Raw genomic sequence first — 23190 nt, 5'->3', positions numbered from 1 at the left:
AGAGACCGGGAGAGAGAGAAAGAGAGAGTTCACTCAGACAGCAGGAAACAGCGAGAGCGGAGCAGGAGTATAAAGAGACCGGGAGAGAGAGAAAGAGAGAGTTCACTCAGACAGCAGGAAACAGCGAGAGCGGAGCAGGAGTATAAAGAGACCGGGAGAGAGAGAAAGAGAGAGTTCACTCAGACAGCAGGAAACAGCGAGAGCGGAGCAGGAGTATAAAGAGACCGGGAGAGAGAGAAAGAGAGAGTTCACTCAGACAGCAGGAAACAGCGAGAGCGGAGCAGGAGTATAAAGAGACCGGGAAAGAGAGAAAGAGAGAGTTCACTCAGACAGCAGGAAACAGCGAGAGCGGAGCAGGAGTATAAAGAGACCGGGAAAGAGAGAGAGAGTTCACTCAGACAGCGGGAAACAGCGAGAGCGGAGCCGGAGTAGAAAGAGACCGGGAGAGAGAGAAAGAGAGTTCACCCAGAGAGCGGGAAACAGCGAGAGCGGAGCCGGAGTATAAAGAGACCGGGAGAGAGAGAGAGAGAGAGTTCACTCAGACAGCAGGAAACAGCGAGAGCGGAGCAGGAGTATAAAGAGACCGGGAAAGAGAGAGAGAGTTCACTCAGACAGCGGGAAACAGCGAGAGCGGAGCCGGAGTAGAAAGAGACCGGCAGAGAGAGAGAGAGTTCACTCAGACAGCGGGAAACAGCGAGAGTGGAGCCGGAGTATAAAGAGACCGGGAGAGAGAGAAAGAGAGTTCACCCAGAGAGCGGGAAACAGCGAGAGCGGAGCCGGAGTATAAAGAGACCGGGAGAGAGAGAGAGAGAGAGTTCACTCAGACAGCAGGAAACAGCGAGAGCGGAGCAGGAGTATAAAGAGACCGGGAAAGAGAGAGAGAGTTCACTCAGACAGCGGGAAACAGCGAGAGCGGAGCCGGAGTAGAAAGAGACCGGCAGAGAGAGAGAGAGTTCACTCAGACAGCAGGAAACAGCGTGAGCGGAGCCAGAGTATAAAGAGACCGGGAGAGAGAGAGAGAGAGTTCACTTCGACAGCGGGAAACAGCGAGAGCGGAGCCGGAGTATTAAGAGACCGGGAGAGAGAGAGAGAGAGAGTTCACTCAGACAGCAGGAAACAGCGAGAGCGGAGCAGGAGTATAAAGAGACCGGGAAAGAGAGAGAGAGTTCACTCAGACAGCGGGAAACAGCGAGAGTGGAGCCGGAGTAGAAAGAGACCGGCAGAGAGAGAGAGAGTTCACTCAGACAGCAGGAAACAGCGTGAGCGGAGCCAGAGTATAAAGAGACCGGGAGAGAGAGAGAGAGTTCACTCAGAGAGTGGGACACAGCGAGAGCGGAGCCGGAGTATAAAGAGACCGGGAGAGAGAGAGAGAGAGTTCACTCAGACAGCGGGAAGCAGCGAGAGCGGAGCCGGAGTATTAAGAGACCGGGAGAGAGAGAGAGAGAGTTCACTCAGACAGCGGGAAACAGCGAGAGCAGAGCCGGAGTATAAAGAGACCGGGAGAGAGAGAGAGAGAGTTCACTCACATAGCGGAAAACAGCGAGAGCGGAGCCGGAGTATAAAGAGACCGGGAGAGAGAGAGAGAGTTCACTTCGACAGCGGGAAACAGCGAGAGTGAAGCCGGAGTATTAAGAGACCGGGAGAGAGAGAGAGAGAGTTCACTCACATAGCGGAAAACAGCGAGAGCGGAGCCGGAGTATAAAGAGACCGGGAGAGAGAGAGAGAGTTCACTTCGACAGCGGGAAACAGCGAGAGCAGAGCCGGAGTATAAAGAGACCGGGAGAGAGAGAGAGAGAGTTCACTCAGAAAGCGGGAAACAGCGAGAGCGGAGCCGGAGTATAAATAGACCGGGAGAGAGAGAAAGAGAGTTCACTTCGACAGCGGGAAACAGCGAGAGTGGAGCCGGAGTATAAAGAGACCAGGAGAGAGAGAGAGAGAGTTCACTCAGACAGCGGGAAACAGCGAGAGTGGAGCTGGTGTATAAAGAGACCGGGAGAGAGAGAGAGAGTTCACTCAGACACCGGGAAACAGCGAGAGCGGAGCCGGAGTATAAAGAGACTGGGAGAGAGAGAGACAGTTCACTCAGACAGAGGGAAACAGCAAGAGCGGAGCAGGAGTATAAAGAGACCGGGAAAGAAAGAGAGAGTTCACTCAGACAGCGAGAAACAGCGAGAGTGAAGCCGGAGTATTAAGAGACCGGGAGAGAGAGAGAGAGAGTTCACTCAGACAGCGGGAAACAGCGAGAGTGAAGCCGGAGTATTAAGAGACCGGGAGAGAGAGAGAGAGTTCACTCAGAAAGTGGGAAACAGCGAGAGCGGAGCCGGAGTATAAAGAGACCGGGAAAGATAGAGAGAGAGTTCACTCAGACAGCGGGAAACAGCAAGAGTGGAGCCGGTGTATAAAGAGACCGGGAGAGAGAGAGACAGTTCACTCAGACAGCGGGAAACAGCAAGAGTGGAGCCGGAGTAGAAAGAGACCGGGAGAGAGAGAAAGAGAGTTCACCCAGAGAGCGGGAAACAGCGAGAGCGGAGCCGGAGTATAAAGAGACCGGGAGAGAGAGAGAGAGAGAGTTCACTCAGACAGCAGGAAACAGCGAGAGCGGAGCAGGAGTATAAAGAGACCGGGAAAGAGAGAGAGAGTTCACTCAGACAGCGGGAAACAGCGAGAGCGGAGCCGGAGTAGAAAGAGACCGGCAGAGAGAGAGAGAGTTCACTCAGACAGCGGGAAACAGCGAGAGTGGAGCCGGAGTATAAAGAGACCGGGAGAGAGAGAAAGAGAGTTCACCCAGAGAGCGGGAAACAGCGAGAGCGGAGCCGGAGTATAAAGAGACCGGGAGAGAGAGAGAGAGAGAGTTCACTCAGACAGCAGGAAACAGCGAGAGCGGAGCAGGAGTATAAAGAGACCGGGAAAGAGAGAGAGAGTTCACTCAGACAGCGGGAAACAGCGAGAGCGGAGCCGGAGTAGAAAGAGACCGGCAGAGAGAGAGAGAGTTCACTCAGACAGCAGGAAACAGCGTGAGCGGAGCCAGAGTATAAAGAGACCGGGAGAGAGAGAGAGAGAGTTCACTTCGACAGCGGGAAACAGCGAGAGCGGAGCCGGAGTATTAAGAGACCGGGAGAGAGAGAGAGAGAGAGTTCACTCAGACAGCAGGAAACAGCGAGAGCGGAGCAGGAGTATAAAGAGACCGGGAAAGAGAGAGAGAGTTCACTCAGACAGCGGGAAACAGCGAGAGTGGAGCCGGAGTAGAAAGAGACCGGCAGAGAGAGAGAGAGTTCACTCAGACAGCAGGAAACAGCGTGAGCGGAGCCAGAGTATAAAGAGACCGGGAGAGAGAGAGAGAGTTCACTCAGAGAGTGGGACACAGCGAGAGCGGAGCCGGAGTATAAAGAGACCGGGAGAGAGAGAGAGAGAGTTCACTCAGACAGCGGGAAGCAGCGAGAGCGGAGCCGGAGTATTAAGAGACCGGGAGAGAGAGAGAGAGAGTTCACTCAGACAGCGGGAAACAGCGAGAGCAGAGCCGGAGTATAAAGAGACCGGGAGAGAGAGAGAGAGAGTTCACTCACATAGCGGAAAACAGCGAGAGCGGAGCCGGAGTATAAAGAGACCGGGAGAGAGAGAGAGAGTTCACTTCGACAGCGGGAAACAGCGAGAGTGAAGCCGGAGTATTAAGAGACCGGGAGAGAGAGAGAGAGAGTTCACTCACATAGCGGAAAACAGCGAGAGCGGAGCCGGAGTATAAAGAGACCGGGAGAGAGAGAGAGAGTTCACTTCGACAGCGGGAAACAGCGAGAGCAGAGCCGGAGTATAAAGAGACCGGGAGAGAGAGAGAGAGAGTTCACTCAGAAAGCGGGAAACAGCGAGAGCGGAGCCGGAGTATAAATAGACCGGGAGAGAGAGAAAGAGAGTTCACTTCGACAGCGGGAAACAGCGAGAGTGGAGCCGGAGTATAAAGAGACCAGGAGAGAGAGAGAGAGAGTTCACTCAGACAGCGGGAAACAGCGAGAGTGGAGCCGGTGTATAAAGAGACCGGGAGAGAGAGAGAGAGTTCACTCAGACACCGGGAAACAGCGAGAGCGGAGCCGGAGTATAAAGAGACCGGGAGAGAGAGAGACAGTTCACTCAGACAGAGGGAAACAGCAAGAGCGGAGCAGGAGTATAAAGAGACCGGGAAAGAAAGAGAGAGTTCACTCAGACAGCGAGAAACAGCGAGAGTGAAGCCGGAGTATTAAGAGACCGGGAGAGAGAGAGAGAGAGTTCACTCAGACAGCGGGAAACAGCGAGAGTGAAGCCGGAGTATTAAGAGACCGGGAGAGAGAGAGAGAGTTCACTCAGAAAGTGGGAAACAGCGAGAGCGGAGCCGGAGTATAAAGAGACCGGGAAAGATAGAGAGAGAGTTCACTCAGACAGCGGGAAACAGCAAGAGTGGAGCCGGTGTATAAAGAGACCGGGAGAGAGAGAGAGAGTTCACTCAGACACCGGGAAACAGCGAGAGCGGAGCAGGAGTATAAAGAGACCGGGAAAGAGAGAGACAGTTCACTCAGACAGCGGGAAACAGCAAGAGTGGAGCCGGTGTATTAAGAGACCGGGAGAGAGAGAGAGAGTTCACTCAGAAAGTGGGAAACAGCGAGAGCGGAGCCGGAGTATAAAGAGACCGGGAGAGAGAGAGAGAGTTCAGTTGGAATGCGGGAAACAGCGAGAGCGGAGCCGGAGTATAAAGAGACCGGGAGAGAGAGAGACAGTTCACTCAGACAGAGGGAAACAGCAAGAGCGGAGCAGGAGTATAAAGAGACCGGGAAAGAGAGAGAGAGTTCACTCAGACAGAGGGAAACAGCAAGAGCGGAGCAGGAGTATAAAGAGACCGGGAAAGAAAGAGAGAGAGTTCACTCAGACAGCGAGAAACAGCGAGAGTGCAGCCTGAGTATAAAGAGACCAGAAGAGAGAGAGAGAGTTCACTCAGACAGCGGGAACAGGGATAGCGGAGCCGGAGTATAAAGAGACCGGGAAAGAGAGAGAGAGAGAGTTCACTTAGAGAGTGGGAAACAGCGAGAGCGGAGCCAGAGTATAGAGAGACCAGGAAAGAGAGAGAGAGTTCACTCAGATAGCGAGAAACAGCGAGAGCGGAGCCGGAGTATAAAGAGACCGGGAGAGAGAAAGAGAGTTCACTCAGACAGCGGGAAACAGCGAGAGTGGAGCCGGAGTATAAAGAGACCGGGAGAGAGAGAGAGAGTTCACTCAGACAGCGGGAACAGGGATAGCGGAGCCGGAGTATAAAGAGACCGGGAAAGAGAGAGAGAGAGAGTTCACTTAGAGAGTGGGAAACAGCGAGAGCGGAGCCAGAGTATAGAGAGACCAGGAAAGAGAGAGAGAGTTCACTCAGATAGCGAGAAACAGCGAGAGCGGAGCCGGAGTATAAAGAGACCGGGAGAGAGAAAGAGAGTTCACTCAGAGAGCGGGAAACAGTGAGAGTGGAGCCGGAGTATAAATAGACTGGGAGAGGGAGAGAGAGAGTTCACCCAGAGAGTTGGAAACAGCGAGAGCGGAGCCGGAGTATAAAGGGACCGGGAGAGAGAGAGAGAGTTCACTCAGACTGCGGGAAACAGCGAGAGTGGAGCCGGAGTATAAAGAGACCGGGAAAGAGAGAGAGAGAGTTCACCCAGAGAGCGGGAAACTGCGAGAGCGGAGCGGAATATAAAGGGACCGGGAGAGAGAGAGAGAGAGTTCACTCAGTGAGCGGGAAACAGCGAGAGCGGAGCCGGAGTATAAAGGGACCGGGAGACAGAGAGAGTTCACTCAGATTGTTTAGTTTAGTTTAGTTTAGAGATACAGCACTGAAACAGGCCCTTCGGCCCACCGAGTCTGTGCCGACCATCAACCACCCATTTATACTAATCCTACACTAATTCCATATTCCTAACACATCCCCACCTGTCCCTATATTTCCCTACCACCTACCTATACTAGGGGCAATTTATAATGGCCAATTTACCTATCAACCTTCAAGTCTTTGGCATGTGGGAGGAAACCGGAGCACCCGGAGGAAACCCGCGCAGACACAGGGAGAACTTGCAAACTCCACACAGGCAGTACCCAGAATTGAACCCAGGTCGCTGGAGCTGTGAGGCTGCGGTGCTAACCACTGCGCCACTGTGCCGGAGGTTTGAAAAATAGTCAACAGTGACATCACAGGAAAGCTGCAAGGTGATTGGTTGGTGAGTGACAGCTGTTAGGGAATAATTCTGAATAGCTGTGTTCGTAACTAAAGTAAAGAGAAAGGTTTACAGTTCTTTTTTAATATAGTGGGTAGTGTTTTTTTGGGGCGGGAATCCTGGTGTAAATAATCTAATTTTTTGTTTTTACTCCTGTAAATTACCCGTGTACAAAAAAGAGTGACATCACAGGAATACCGTAAGTTCATTGGTTGGTTAGTAACTGCTATTTTGAATTACCTATTCTAAGTTCATTTCAGATTAAAGGTGAATAGGAGAAATATTTTACAGATTAAAAACTAAAGGCCAGTTAGAAATGTAAAAAACAAATTAAAATCTAATTAAATAAAATAGAGATGCAGGGCCAGGCGATGTGTTGTACCTGAATGATGTGGGAGCTGGTGGACCCCATTGTGGTTCCTGGTGAACACACCTGCAGCAAGTGTTGGCTGCTCGAGGAACTCCGGCTCAGAGTTGATGAGCTGGAGTCTGAGCTTCGGACACTGCGACACATCAGGGAGGGGGAGAGTCACCTGGACACTGTGTTTCAGGAGACAGTCACACCCCTTAGATTAACTACTGTGAATTCGGCCAGTGGTCAGGGACAGGAAGGTGTGACTATGAGAGAGGCAGGTAGAGGGATCCGAGAGGTCGTGCTGCAGGAGACTCAGCCATTGTCCTTGTCCAACAGGTTTGAGATTCTTGCTCCCTGTGTGGACGAGAGCAGGGACTGTAGGGAGGATGAGCAAAATGACCACAGCACCGTGGTACAGGGAGCCATTCAAGTGGGGGGAGAAAACAGAAATGTAGTCATAATCGGGGATAGTATAGTTAGGGGCATAGACACTGTTCTCTGTGGCCAGGATCGAGAGTCCCGAAGGCTGTGTTGCCTACCTGGTGCCAGGGTTCAGGATATCTCATCTGGGCTGCAGAGAAACTTGGAGTGGGAGGGGAAACAAAGAACAAAGAACAAAGAAAATTACAGCACAGGAACAGGCCCTTCGGCCCTCCAAGCCTGCGCCGATCCAGATCCTCTATCTAAACCTGTCGCCTATTTTCTAAGGGTCTGTATCTCTTTGCTTCCTGCCCATTCATGTATCTGTCTAGATACATCTTAAAAGACGCTATCGTGCCCGTGTCCACCACCTCCACTGGCAACGCGTTCCAGGCACCCACCACCCTCTGCGTAAAGACCTTTCCATGCATATCCCCCCTAAACTTTTGGTCCCCACATCCAAATCATTGATATATATTGTGAACAGCTGGGGCCCGAGTGCTGATCCTTGCGGTACCCCACTACTCACAGCCTGCCAATGCGAGAATGACCTGTTTATTCCTACTGTCTGTTTTCTGCCTGTTAACCAATCCTTAATCCATTCCAGTATATTATCTCCTATCCCATGTGCTTCAATTTTGCTAACCAACCTCCTGTGGGGGACTTTATCAAAAGCCTTCTGAAAATCCAAGTATACTACATCTACCAACTCCCCTTTATCAATTAGAAGCATAGAAAATAGGAGCAGGAGTAGGCCATTCGGCCCTTCAATCCTGCTCTGCCATTCATTATGATCATGGCTGATCATCCAACTCAGTAACCTGTTCCCGCATTCGCCCCATACCCTTTGATCCCATTAGACCCAAGAGCTATATCTAACTCCTTCTTTCTGTGGTTGCGAATTCCACAGGTTCACCACTCTCTGGGTAAAGACATTTCTCCTCATCTCAGTCCTGAAAGGTTTACCCCGTATCCTTAGACTATGACCCCTGGTTCTGGACTGCCCCACCATCGGGAACATCCTTCCTGCATCTACCCTGTCAAGTCCTGTTAGAATTTTAGAGGTTTCTATGAGATCCCGCCTCATTCTTCTGAACTCCAGCGAATATAATCCCGACCGACGCAATCTCTCCTCATACATCAGTCCTGCCATCCCAGGAATCAATCTGGTAAACCTTTGCTGCACTCCCTCTATAGCAAGAACATCCTTCCTCAGATAAGGAGACCAAAACTGCACACAATATTCCAGGTGTGACCTCACCAAGGCCCTGTATAATTGCAGCAAGACATCCCTGCTCCTGTACTCGAATCCTCTCGCTATGAAGGCCAACATACCATTTGCCTTTTTTACCGCCTGTTGCACCTGCATGCTTACCTTCAGCGACTGGTGGATGAGAACACCCAGGTCTCGCTGCATATTCCCCTCTCTCAGTTTATAGCCATTCAGATAATAATTTGCCTTCCTGTTTTTGCTACCAAAGTGGATAACCTCACATTTATCCACATTATACTGCATCTGCCATGCATTTGCCCACTCACTCAACTTGTCCAAATCACCCTGAAGCCTTTCTGCACCCTCCTCACAACTCACCCTCCCACCCAGTTTTGTGTCATCTGCAAATTTGGAGATATTACATTTAGTTCCCTCATCTAAATCATTAATGTATATTGTGAATAGCTGGGATCCTAGCACCGATTCCTGCGATACCCCACTAGTCACTGCCTGCCATTCGGGAAAAGACCCATTTATCCCTACTCTTTGTTTCCTGTCTGCCAACCAATTTTCGATCCATCGCAATACACTACCCCCAGTCCCATGCGCTTTAATCTTACACGCTAATCTCTTATGTGGGACTTTGTCGAAAGCCTTCTGAAAGTCCAAATAAACCACATCCACTGGCTCCCCTCATCAACTCTCTTGTTACATCCTCGAAGAATTCTAGTAGATTTGTCAAGCATGATTTCCCTTTCGTAAATCCATGCTGACTCTGCCCGATTCTACCACTGTTCTCTAAGTGCTCTGCTATAAAATCTTTGATAATGGACTCTAGAATTTTCCCCACTACCGATGCCAGGCTGACTGGTCTATAATTCCCTGCTTTCTCTCTACCTCCATTTCTAAATAGTGGGTTACATTAGCTACCCTCCAATCTGTAGGAACTGTTCCAGAGTCTATACAATCTTGGAAGATGACCACCAATGCATCCACTATTTCTAGGGCCACTTCCTTAAGTACTCTGGGATGTAGATTATCAGGCCCTGGGGATTTATCGGCCTTCAATCCCATCAATTTCCCCAACACCATTTCTCTACTAATACTGATTTCCTTCAGTTCCTCTCTCTCACTAAGCCATGTGTTCCCTCACATTTCTGGTATGATATTTGTGTCCTCCTTTGTGAAGACAGAACCAAAGTATGCATTTAGTTGGTCAGCCATTTCTTTGTTCTCCATGTTTCTCACTGTAAGGGACCTACATTGTGTTGGTAACATCCTCAAAAAACTCCAACAGGTTTGTCAAACATGATTTCCCATTCATAAATCCATGTTGACTCTGCCCAATCAGATCATTATTATCCAAGTGTCCATTTATCACATCCTTTAGAATAGATTCTAACATTTTCCCTACTACTGATGTAAGGCCAACAGGTCTGTAGTTTTCTGTTTTCTCTCTCCCTCCCTTCTAAAATGGTGGGGTGGCATTTGCTACCTTCCAATCTGCAGAATCTATAGAATTTTGGAAGATGATCACCAATGCATCCTCTATCTCCATAGCTACCTCTTTCAATACTCTGGGATGTAGAATATCAGGTCCTGGGGACTTATCAACCTTCAGCGCCATTAATTTCTCCAATACAACCTTCTTACTAATATTAATTTCCTTCAATTCCTCACTCTCCCTTGTTGCTTCGATCTCTAATTCTGGGAGATTTCTTGTATCTTCCTCAGTGAAGACAGAAACAAAGTAATCATTTAGCTTCTCTGCCATTTCTCTGTTTCCCATTAAATTCTCCTGACTCTGCCGGTAACGGACCCACATTTGTCTTCGCCAAACATTTACTTTTTATGTACCTATGGAAGCTTTTATTGTCCGTTTTTATGTTTTTTGCTAGTTTACATTCATATTACTTGCTGTACCTGCATGATAACTTTCTGCAGTCCTTGTATGAGCACACCCAAGCCTCTTTGAACAGCAATATTTGCAAGTTACACACCTTTTATTCTGCTTTTCTATTACCACCAAAGTGAATAACTTCACACTTCCCTACATTATACTCCATCTGCCATCTTGTTGCCCACTCACTTAACCTGTCTATATCTCTGCAGCCTCTCTGTGTCCTCACCACAGCTTACCTTTACACTAAGCTTTGTATCATCAAGAAACTTAGATACATTATTCTCTGTTTCTTCATCTAAGTCATTAATATAGAATGTAAATAGCTGAGGCCCCAGCACTGATCCTTGCGGCACTCCACTATGCACTGCCTGCCAACCATGAAAATGCCCCATTTATGCCCACTCTTTGCTTCCTGTCCATTAATCAATCCTCTATCCATGCTAATATATTATCCCCAACTTCATGAGCCCTTATCTTGCCTATTAACCTTTTGTGTGGCACCTTATCGAATGCCTTTTGGAAATCCAGGTATACTACATCTACTGGTTCCCCTTTATCTACCCTACTAGCTACATCCTCTAAAAACTTTCCACAATTTGTCAACGAGGATTTTCCTTTAGTGAAATCATGTTGACTTGTTCTAATCGTACTGTGCTTTTCTAAGTGTTAAGCCTTCCTTAATAATAGATTCCGGCATTTTCCCAAGGACTGATGTTAGGCTAATTGGCCTGTAGTTCACTGTTTTCTCTCTCTCTCCTTTCTTGAAAAGTGGTGTAACATTTGGCAGCTTGCAATCTGATGGGATCATTCCCGAAGCTAAGGAATTTTAGAAAATCATAGCAAGCACATCCACCATCCCTGCAGCTATCTCTTTTATAACCCCAGGGTGTAGGCCATCAGGTCCCAGGGATTTGTCAGATTTTAGTCCCAGCTATTCACAATACTTTTTCTCTGCTGATATTAATTTCCCCAGTTTCCTCACTCTTTTTAGCACCTAGGTTACTGTCTATTTCTGGTATGGAACTTGTGTCTTCTGCTGTGAAGACAGACACAAAATATTTGTTCAATGCCTCTGCCATTTCTTCAATCTCCATGAGCATTTCTCTTGTCTCTGCTTCTCAGGGGCCAACATTTACTTTATAGAGTGATAGAGTTATACAGCACAGAAACAGGCCCTTCGGTTCATCGTGTCCATGCTGGCCATCAAGCACCTATCTAGTCTAATCCCATTTTTCAGCACTTGGCCTGTAGCCTTGTATGCTATGGTGTTTCAAGTGCTCATCTAAATACTTCTTAAATGTTGTGAGGGTTCCTGCCTCTACCACCCCTTCAGGCAGCGTGTTCCAGATTCCAACCACCCTCTGGGTGAAAACATTTTTCCTCAAATCCCCTCTAAACCTCCTGCCATTACCTTAAATCAATGCCCCCTGGTTATTGACACTTCCACTAAGGGAAAAAGTTTCTTCCTATCTACCCTATCTATGCCCCTATTCTCTTTCTTTTTATATACTTATAAAAGCTCCTGCAATCTGTTTTTATATTTCTGGCTAGTTTACTCTCATATTCTATTTTTTCCCTCTTTCTCAACTTTAAATAAAGGCCTATTCTACTCAACTCATAGGACAAGTCTCTCATCCCAGTAATCGATCTAGTGAATCTTTGTTGCACCCTTCTAAAGCAAGTATATCCTTCCTTAGTTAAGGAGACCAAAACTGTGCACAGTACTCCAGGTTAGGTCTCACCCAATGCCCTGTAAGACTTTCTTATAGTTTGATCCCTTTATAACAAAGGCTAACATATCATTTTCCTTCATAATTACTTGCTGTACCTGTATGTTAACTTTCAGCGATTTGCACGCAAAGAACACCCAAATCCCTCTGAACACCAACATTTAATAGTTACTCACCTTTTAAAAACTATTCTGCTTTTCCAGCTTTCCTACCAAAGTCGATAATTTCACAGTTCCCACATTATACTCCAACTACCATCTTCTTGCCCATTCACTTAACCTGTCTAAATCCCTTTGCCTCCACTTTGTGTCCTCCTGACAGCTTACTTTTGCACCTAACTTTGCATCATCAGCAAATTTAGATACATTACACTCGGTTCCCTCATCTAAGTCATTGATGTAGCTTGTAAATAGCTGAGGCCCAAGCACTGATCTTTGTGAAAATGATCCATTTATTCCTACTCTCTGTTTTCTGTCTGAATTAGACGATCAGCCGTGATCCTATTTTGAATGGTGGAGCAGGCCTGAAAGGCCCAATGGCCTACTCCTGCTCCTATTTTCTATGTTTCTGTCTGTTAACCCAATACTCAATGCATACTAATATATTACCCTGAATCCCATGAGTCCTAATTTTATGTGCATAGGGATATAAGAACAGGAGAAGACCATTCAGCCCCTCAAACCCATTCTGCCATTCAATGAGATCATCGCTGACCTGCGACACCACTCCATAAACCCGCCTTTCCCCCATATCGCTTCATACCTTTGGTTAACAAAAATCTATCAATCTCAGATTTAAAATTAACAAATTGATCTAGCATTGATCGTCTTTTGTGGAAGAGAGTTCAAATCTTTTACTACCCTTTGTGTGAAGAAGTGTTTCCCAATTTCACTCCTGAAAGGTCTGGCTCTAATTTTTAGACTCTGCCTCCTAGTCCTAGACTCTCCAAACCAGTGGAACTAATTTCTCTTTATCTACCCTATCTATTCCCCTTAATATCTTGAAAAACCTCAATCAACCTCTATAATAATCTTTTGTGTGGCACCTTATCGAATGCTTTCTGAAATTCCACATATACTACATCCACTAGTTCCCTGTTATCTACCCTTCTGGTTACACTCTCAAAAAACTTTAATAGATTTGTCAGACATGACTTCCCCGTCATAAAACCATGTGGACTCCGCTTAATCATATTATGATTTTCCAAGTGCCCTTGTTACTTCCTTAATAATAGATTCCAGCATTTTCCCAATGACTGATGTCAGGCTAACTAGTCTGTAGTTCCCTGTTTTCTCTCTCCCTCCATTCTTGAATAATGGAGTTACATTTGCTAACTTCCAATCTGCTGGGACCGTTCTAGAAATCTGGAAGATCAAAACCAGTGCATCCACTATCTCTGCAGCGACCTCTTTTAGAACCCAAGGATGTAGGCCATCAGGCCCAGGGGATTTGTCAGCTTTTAGTCCCATTAATTTCTCCAGTATTTTTTCTTTACTCATATTTATTACTTTAAGTCTTTCACTCACATTAGGCCCTTGCTTTTCTACATTTTCTGTTATGTTCTTTGTGTCTTCTAATGTGAAGACAGACAAGTGTTTGTTTACTGACTCTGCTGTTTCCTTATTCCCTATTATAATTTTTTCTGTCTCTGCCTCTCAGGGATACAAGTTTAGTTTCACTATTCTCTTGTAAAATCTCTTACAATCTGATTTTATATTTCTGGCTAGTTTATTCTCATTCTATTTTCCCTCTCTTTATCAATATCTTGGTCATCCTTTGCTGAATTTTAAAACACTGTAAATCCTCAAGGTTACTACTCTTTTTGGCCTCTTCTTTCAAACTACAGCTGTCTTTAACTTTTCTCGATAGCCACAATTGGACCATTATTCCAGTGAAGTTTTAATCCTCAGAGGAATGTATATTCATTCAGAATTACGAATTATTTCATTAAATGTTTGCCATTGTTTATCTACCATCATATCATTTAATCTAACTCCCCAATCTACCTCAGACAACTTGCCCCTCACATCTCCGTAATTGGCTTTGTTTAAATTTAAGACCCTAGTTTCAGACTTAGCCACATCACTGTCAAACTTAATGTGAAATTTTATCCTGATTAAGACCACAGTTGGAACTCACTGCAGTTTTGGCTCTATGTTTTGGGAAGGTTATTGAGGCAATAGAGAGAGGGAGCAGCGCATTCACAAAAAAGGATGCTGCATAGTGTGAGGAAATACAAATACCAAAAAAGACTTGAAAAATTGGTTTGATTTGATCGCAGTGTTTAAAATTATAAAGGAATGAGACAGGACAAATAGAAGCATAGAGTTTAGAGAGATTGAGTGGTCTAGAATGAGGGAATATAGACATACAATTAAATGTCAGTGATTAAGGATAGGGAGCAGAAGTGTTCTTACACCCAGGGTTGTGAGACTGTGGAATTCATCACCAGAGTTAGTGATTGAAGCAGAAGCTCTGTTAACAGTTAGGAAATGGATAGGTGGTTTGAAGGAGAGGGGGATAGAGGGAAATGAGGACTGCATGAGAAGGTGGGATGAGAATGCTACTCATGTGGTTGGATCAATGAGTCGATGCTGAGTTCACTGATCTCAGTTGGCAGCTGAAGCAGTACAATTGGGCTCAGTTCCCTTGTTTAGAAGGAGAAGGTTTCTGTTCCTGACTGTTATCTTGTGACTCCTGCTGGGAGAGTCAGTGTTGCATTTAGGCTCCACCATGATGCCGCCATGGTTGAATTTCCTATTAACAATCAGTGGGCAGTGAAATCCAAGTGGGTATTAATTGTGTAGGCCCCCAAGATTAAAGCTGCCCTTTCATGTGCTCTAACTATGTGCTTCCTGATAGCAATCCTTTGTTTCCTTTGAGTGGTGAGCAAACACTGAGAGATAATGCTAACCCAGCATTACTGACCCTCAGTGAGAAGGTTGTGGATTCATGCCTCACTCCTGGACTGGAGCAGGTACTCCAGACAGGCACTCCCCAGGGTACTAGTCAAAGAACAGCAGGCGGCTCTGCCATGGCACTGTACACAATCATTCTTCTAACCACCACCACCACCAAAGACCAGAGTAACTGGTCATGCAACTCATTGCCATTTGTGGGATCTTGCTGTGTGCAGAATGGTTGCTGTTTTTGACTGTGTGATGTAAATTGCAGGCATGCTCCAGGTGAGTGACAGGTAGTGGAGGATTAGACCACAAGCAGCTGCCTGATCAAATTGGTTATTAATCAACATCTTATTTTAATCTTGCACAGCCAGGAACATTTGATCAAGCAATGGTAGACATCAAAGCACAAATTAACCAACAAGAAGATGGAACTTTACAAAGTACCTGGCTCCTCACTGAGTGAGTTTATATATTTTATGTCTGTCTTTAGAAACACTTTATCTCTGTAACTACACTGGGCAGTTGCACTGAAGAATTTTGTCTGTCTTTAATGAAGCATGACCGGCAGGTACCAGCACTGCCCAGTCCCGGCACGCTGACTTCTTATATTAAAAAATAAATTTTCTGGAAGTGGGCATCACTGGCAAGGCCAGAATTTATTGCCCAACTCTAATTGCCCTTGAGAAGGTGGTGGTGAGCTGCCTTCTTGAACCGCTGCAGTACATTTGGGGTAGGTACACCCACAGTGCTGTTAGGAAGGGAGTTCCAGGATTTTGACCCAGTGACAGTGAAGGAACGGCGATATAATTCCAAGTCAGGATGGCGTGTGACTTGGAGGGGAATTTGCAGGTGGTGGTGTTCCCATGCATCTGCTGCCCTTGTCCTTCTAGGTGGTAGAGGTCGTGGGTTTGGAAGATGCTGTCGAAGGAGCCCTGGAGAGTTGCTGCAGTGCATCTTGTATATGGTACAAACTGCTGCCACGGAGAATGTTGAAGGTTGTGGATGAGGTGCTGATCAAGCGGGCTGCTTTGTCCTGGATGGTGTTGAGCTTCTTGAGTGTTGTTGGAGCTGCACCCATCCAGGCAAGTAAAGAGTATTCCATCACACTCCTGACTTGTGCCTTGTAGATGGTGAGCAGGCTTTGGTGAGTTACTTGCCACAGAATTTCCAGCCTCTGACCTGCTCTTGTAGCCACGTTATATACAGGACCGGTCCAGTTCAGCTTCTGGTCAATGGTAGCCCCCAGGGATATTGACAATGGGGGAATTCAGTGATGATAATACCTTGACTATCAAGGGAGATGGTTAGATTCTCCCTTTTTTTTACCCTTTCATGGGATGTGGGCGTCGCTGGCCAGGCCAGCATTTGTTGCCCATCCCGAATTGCCTTTGAACTGAGTGGTTTGCTGGGCCATTTCAGAGAGCAGTTAAGAGTCAACCACATTGCTGTGGGTCTGGAGTCACATGTAGGCCAGACCAGGTAAGGACAGCAGATTTCCTTCACTAAAGGACATTAGTGAACCAGATGGGTTTTTACAACAATTGATGATGGTTTCCTGGCACCATTACTGAGACTAGCTTTCAATTCCAGATTTTATTAATTAATTGAGTTTAAATTCCACCAGCTGCCATGATGGGATTTGGACCCCTGTCCCCGGGACATTAGCCTGGGCTTCTGGATTACTGGTCCAGTGATATTACCACTATGCCACTGTCTCTATCTCTCTCTGGTCATTTCCTAGCACTTGTGTGGCACAAATGTTACTTTCCGTTTATTGGCCCAAGCCTGAATCATAAGAAATAGGTGCAGCAGTAGGCCAATTGGTCGCTCAGCCTGCTTCACCATTCAATAAGATCATGGATGATCAGATCGTGGCCTTATCTCCTCTTTCCTATCCGGCCCCCATAGCTCTTGACTTCCTTGTCGGTCAAAAATCTGTTTAACTCAACCTTGAATATATTCAATGACCCAGTTTCCATTGCTGTCTGGAGAAGAGAATTCCAAATGTTAACGACCCTCTGAGAGAAGAAATTCCTCCTCATCTCCGTCTTAAATAGGAGACCCCCTATTTTGAAACTGTGTCCCCTAGTTCTAGACTCCCCCACAAGGGGAACCATCCTCTCAGCATCTACCCTGTAAAGTCCCCCCAGAATCTTATATGTTTCAATAAGATCACCTCTCATTCTTCGAAACTTCAATAAGTATAGGCCCAACCTGCTCAACCTTTCCTCATAAGACAAACCCCTTCATCCCAGGAATCAGCCCAGTGAACCTTCTCTGAACTGCTTCCAATGCAAGTATATCCCTCCTTAAGAAAGCAGACCAAAACTGTACACAGAGCTCCAGATGTGGTCTCACCAAGGTCCTGTACAGCTGCAGTAAAGCTTCCCTACTTTTATACTCCATTCCTCTTGCAATAAAGGCCAACATTCCATTTGCTGTCCTAATTACTTGCTGTACCTGTATGCTAGCTTTTTCGAGATTCACATACCAGGACACCCAGCGATCCCTCTACACTGCAGCATTCTGCAGTCTCTCTCCATTTAAATAATATTCTGCTTTTCTATTCCTGCCAAAGTGGACAACCTCACATTTTCCCACATTATACTTTTATCTGCCAAATTTTTGCCCACTCATTTAACCTATCTATGTTTCTGCATGTGGGCACAGACTGCTTCAGTATCTGAGGAGTTGTGAAAGGTACTGAACACTGCAATTACCAGTGAATGGACCCACTTCTGACCTTATGTTGGAGGGAATGTCATTGATAAAGCAGCTGAAGATGGTTGGGCCTCAGACACTACTTTGATCCGATGTTCCTGTATTCTTGTGTACCCCAGTGAAAGTCAGTGTGTGTGGAAGCTGTACCACAGTGAGAGTCAGTGTGTGTGGAACTGTACCCCAGTGAGAGTCAGTGTGTGCGGAACCCATACCCCAGAGAGAGTCAGTGTCTCTGGAACTGTACCCCAGTGAGAGTCAGTGTGTGTGGAACCCGTACCCCAGTGAGAGTCAGTGTGTGTGGGGCCCAAACCCCAGTGAGAGTCAGTGTGTGTGGAACCCATACCCCAGTGAGAGTCAGTGTGTGTGGAACCCGTACCCCAGTGAGAGTCAGTGTGTGTGGAACCGATACCCCAGTGAGAGTCAGTGTGTGTGGAACACGTACCCCAGTGAGAGTCAGTGTGTGTGAAGCCCATACCGCAGTGAGAGTCAGTGTGTGTGGAAACTGTACCCCATTGAGAGTCAGTATATGTGGAACTGTGACCCAGTGAGAGTCAGTGTGTGTGGAACCCGTACCCCAGTGAGAGTAAGAGTGTGTGAAGCCCGTACCTCAGTGAGAGTCAGTGTGTGTGGAAACTGTACCCCATTGAGAGTCAGTATATGTGGAACTGTGCCCCAGTGGGAGTCAGTGTGTGTGGAAACTGTACCCCAGTGAGAGTCAGTGTGTGTGGAACCCGTACCCCAGTGAGAGTAAGAGTGTGTGAAGCCCGTACCTCAGTGAGAGTCAGTGTGTGTGGAAACTGTACCACATTGAGAGTCAGTATATGTGGAACTGTGCCCAGTGAGAGTCAGTGTGTGTGGAACTGTGCCCCAGTGGGAGCCAGTGTGTGTGGGACCCGTACCCCAGTGAGAGTCAGTGTGTGTAGAACCCGTACCCCAGTGAGAGTCAGTGTGTGTGGGACCCGTACCCCAGTGAGAGTCAGTGTGTGTGAAGCCCATACCGCAGTGAGAGTCAGTGTGTGTGGAAACTGTACCCCATTGAGAGTCAGTATATGTGGAACTGTGACCCAGTGGGAGTCAGTGTGTGTGGAACCGATACCCCAGTGAGAGTCAGTGTGTGTGGAACCCGTACCCCAGTGAGAGTAAGAGTGTGTGAAGCCCGTACCTCAGTGAGAGTCAGTGTGTGTGGAAACTGTACCCCATTGAGAGTCAGTATATGTGGAACTGTGCCCCAGTGGGAGTCAGTGTGTGTGGAAACTGTACCCCAGTGAGAGTCAGTGTGTGTGGAACCCGTACCCCAGTGAGAGTAAGAGTGTGTGAAGCCCGTACCTCAGTGAGAGTCAGTGTGTGTGGAAACTGTACCACATTGAGAGTCAGTATATGTGGAACTGTGCCCAGTGAGAGTCAGTGTGTGTGGAACCGATACCCCAGTGAGAGTCAGTGTGTGTAGAACCCGTACCCCAGTGAGAGTCAGTGTGTGTGGGACCCGTACCCCAGTGAGAGTCAGTGTGTGTGAGACCCGTACCCCAGTGAGAGTCAGTGTGTGTGGAACCCATACCCCAGTGAGAGTCAGTGTCTGTGGGACCCGTACCCCAGTGAGAGTCAGTGTCTGTGGAACCCGTACCCCAGTGAGAGTCAGTGTGTGTGGAAGCTGTACCCCAGTGAGAGTCAGTGTGTGTGGAAGCTGTACCCCAGTGAGAGTCAGTGTGTGTGGAACCCGTACCCCAGTGAGAGTCAGTGTGTATGGAACCGATACCCGAGTGAGAGTCAGTGTATGTGGAACCTATACCCCAGTGAGAGTCAGTGTATGTGGAACCTGTACCGCAGTGAGAGTCAGTGTGTGTGGGGCCTGGACTGCAGTGAGAGTCAGTGTGTGTGGAACCCGTACCCCAGTGAGAGTCGGTGTGTGTGGGACCTGTACCCCAGTGAGAGTCAGTGTATGTGGAACCTGTACCCCAGTGAGAGTCAGTGTATGTGGAACCTGTACCGCAGTGAGAGTCAGTGTGTGTGGGGCCTGGACTGCAGTGAGAGTCAGTGTGTGTGGAACCCGTACCCCAGTGAGAGTCGGTGTGTGTGGGACCTGTACCCCAGTGAGAGTCAGTGTGTATGGAACCTGTACCCCAGTGAGAGTCAGTGTATGTGGAACCTGTACCCCAGTGAGAGTCAGTGTGTGTGGAACCCATACCCCAGTGAGAGTCAGTGTGTGTGGAACCCGTACCCCACTGAGAGTCAGTGTGTGGGAACCCATACCCCAGTGAGAGTCGGTGTGTGTGGGACCTGTACCCCAGTGAGAGTCAGTGTGTGTGGAACCTGTACCCCAGTGAGAGTCAGTGTGTGTGGAACCCATACCCCAGTGAGAGTCAGTGTGTGTGGAACCCGTACCCCACTGAGAGTCAGTGTGTGGGAACCCATACCCCAGTGAGAGTCGGTGTGTGTGGGACCTGTACCCCACTGAGAGTCAGTGTGTGGGAACCCATACCCCAGTGAGAGTCAGTGTGTGTGGAACCCGTACCCCAGTGAGAGTCAGTGTGTGTGGAACCCGTACCTCAGTGAGAGTCAGTGTGTGTGGAACCCGTACCTCAGTGAGAGTCAGTGTGTGGGACCCGTACCCCAGTGAGAGTCAGTGTGTGGGAACCCATACCCCAGTGAGAGTCAGTGTGTGTGGAACCGATACCCCAGTGAGAGTCAGTGTGTGTGGAACCGATACCCCAGTGAGAGTCAGTGTGTGTGGAACCCGTACCCCAGTGAGAGTCAGTGTGTGTGGAACCCGTACCTCAGTGAGAGTCAGTGTGTGTGGAACCCATACCCCAGTGAGAGTCAGTGTGTGTGGAACCCATACCCCAGTGAGAGTCAGTGTGTGGGAACCCATACCCCAGTGAGAGTCAGTGTGTGGGAACCCATACCCCAGTGAGAGTCAGTGTGTGTGGAACCTGTACCCCAGTGAGAGTCAGTGTGTGTGGAACCTGTACCCCAGTGAGAGTCAGTGTGTGTGGAACCCGTACCCCAGTGAGAGTCAGTGTGTGTGGAACCTGTACCCCAGTGAGAGTCAGTGTGTGTGGAACCTGTACCCCAGTGAGAGTCAGTGTGTGTGGAACCCGTACCCCAGTGAGAGTCAGTGTGTGGGAACCCATACCCCAGTGAGAGTCAGTGTGTGTGGAACCTGTACCCCAGTGAGAGTCAGTGTGTGTGGAACCCGTACCCCAGTGAGAGTCAGTGTGTGTGGGACCCGTACCCCAGTGAGAGTCAGTGTGTGTGGAACCCGTACCTCAGTGAGAGTCAGTGTGTGTGGGACCCGTACCCCAGTGAGAGTCAGTGTGTGTAGAACCCGTACCCCAGTGAGAGTCAGTGTGTGGGAACACATACCCCAGTGAGAGTCAGTGTGTGTGGGACCTGTACTGTAGTGAGAGTCAGTGCTTTTCGGAGTTTTGGTGGGTGAGTTGATGTGAAGAGAAAAAGTAAACTGTTTTAGAAGCTGCTTTTATGTCCAGATTTTTCTGTTTATGCCGATGAAGAAGCATTTATCCTTAAATGGCCATGTGTGTGTTCCTTGGATAAAAATATACAAACAGAATTACTTCCCTTAATGGCAGGAGTTCTGTGTGTGTGTGGGTTACATTCTTCATTTGTTAATCGCAACCTGGTAGTTGCATTTCGAATTGTGGTGAGTCAGACTGACGTTAATCCTCATTTACACAGTTTCTCTAAATCTAGATTGAGGTCTGTGCTTCAGCAGGAGTTTGGCAGGGTGTGTGTTTGTCTGAAACTGGCTGGATAGAGAAAGCTTTCACACTGAGAGCTACAGTAGTTTGGGTCCAGGGGTTGGAGGTTTGATACATTCCTTAAACCATATTCTGTGTTATTTTGAAGGTAGAATATCTTTTCCTCTTCTGAACCCCTTACTCACTCTCCCCCACCCTCCCCATTAAGACAATTGGCAAAGGGATCAAGGGGGATTAAAAGATTTTTTTATGTTACAAATTGTTGTTGTCTGTATCGAGTAGAATGATCTTATATGGTCTGGAGTTTAGAGGAATGAGTGGCGATCTCGTTGAAACATATAAAATTGATAGAGGGCTTGACAGGATGGGTGCTGAGAGGCTGTTTGCCCCTGACCAGAGAGTCTAGAACCAAGGGGCACAGTCTCAGGATAAGGGTAGGCCATTTTGGACGAAGAGGGTTGTGAATTTTAGGAATTCTCTACCCCAGAGAGCTGCGGATAGTCCATCATGGAGTATATTCAAGACTGAGATCAATAGATTTTTGGGTGCGAAGGGATGTGGAAATTGGGTGGGAAAGTGGAGTTTAGGCAGAAGATCAGCCATGATCTTTATTGAATGGCAGGGCAGGCTTGAGGGGCCGTATGGCGTGCTCCAGCCCCTGTTTCTTACGTGCTTATGATCTGGAATGTGCTGCATGAAAGGGCAGTGGAAGCAAATTCAACAATAAATTTCAACAAAGAATTGGATATATAGTCTCCTTTTTCTTCTTCTTTGGCCTCCTTGTCTCAAGAGACAATGGGTAAGAGCCTGGAGGTGGTCAGTGGTTTGTGAAGCAGCGCCTGGAGTGGCTAGAAAGGCCAATTCTAGAGTGACAGACTCTTCCACAGGTGCTGCAGATAAAATTTGTTTGTCGGGGCTGTTACACAGTTGGCTCTCTCCTTGCGCTTCTGTCTTTTTTCCTGCCAACAGCTAAGTCTCTTTGATTCGCTACTCTTTAGCCCCGCCTTTATGGCTGCCCGCCAGCTCTGGCGATCACTGGCAACTGACTCCCACGACTTGTGGTCAATGTCACAGGACGTCATGTCACGTTTCCAGACGTCTTTAAAGTGGAGACATGGACGGCCAGTGGGTCTGATACCAGTGGCGTGAAACAGGGCTGTGTTCTCGCACGTACACTGTTTGGGATCTTCTTCTCCCTGCTGCTCTCACATGCGTTCAAGTCTTCAGAAGAAGGAATTTTCCTCCACACAAGATCAGATGGCAGGTTGTTCAACCTTGCCCATCTCAGAGCGAAGAGCAAAGTACGGAAGGTCCTCATCAGGGAATTCCTCTTTGCTGACGATGCTGTATTAACATCTCACACAGAAGAGTGCCTGCAGAGACTCATTGACAGGTTTGCGGCTGCCTGCAATGAATTTGGCCTAACCATCAGCCTCAAGAAAATGAACATCATGGGACAGGACGTCAGAAATGCTCCATCCATCAATATCGGCGACCACGCTCTGGAAGTTGGATATTGGAATTGGATGTATAGTAGTGAAGGAAAAATGTGCAGGGTTTGGGGGAAAGAGCAGGGGAGTGGGTCTAATTGGTTAACACTTTCAAAGAGCCAGCAGAGGGCCGATGGGTCAAATGGCCTCCCTCTGTGCCATATCATTCTATGCTGCCCCTGGCCTCTTTCATAGACTAACATGCTCACACCCGACACTGCAGTGTTACAATTGGCCAGTCTTATGACCGAATCCTTTTGCCTCCCATCTGAGTGACCCCACCATCACGGACGTCAAGTTTGTGTCGTTTCACTTTGCCCTCACAGGATCCTTACTCATTCTTCATTGTCAGACTCCAGTGTTGAACAAAGAGCCACATTGAATAAATCCACTGGACAGACCTGGAGTAATAATCCTGAGAACATGAGTTCAAATCCCACCATGGCAGTTTGAGAATTTGAATTCAGTTTCATAAACAAAAACCTTTGGAAGGTGAAAGCTGCTGTCAGTGAAAGTGACCTTGAACACAA

At 47.7% G+C, this 23190-nt stretch overlaps 1 protein-coding gene across 1 annotated transcript in view; it reads left to right on the top strand.

The window, feature by feature from the left end:
* Positions 1 to 23190, top strand: part of LOC137374989 (tumor protein p63-regulated gene 1-like protein) — a 221733-nt gene that overhangs the window by 5230 nt on the left and 193313 nt on the right. Inside the window, exon 2 of the mRNA XM_068041607.1 lies at positions 15101 to 15192. Within this exon, the coding sequence (XP_067897708.1) occupies positions 15101 to 15192 (92 nt within the window). The remainder of the gene's footprint in view (positions 1 to 15100; positions 15193 to 23190) is intronic.

This window comes from Heterodontus francisci, chromosome 11, assembly GCF_036365525.1.
Source record: "Heterodontus francisci isolate sHetFra1 chromosome 11, sHetFra1.hap1, whole genome shotgun sequence".
Lineage (NCBI taxonomy): Eukaryota > Metazoa > Chordata > Chondrichthyes > Heterodontiformes > Heterodontidae > Heterodontus > Heterodontus francisci.
The sequence above is the reverse complement of the archived record's forward strand: the minus strand, read 5'-3'. Positions and strand labels throughout refer to the sequence as shown.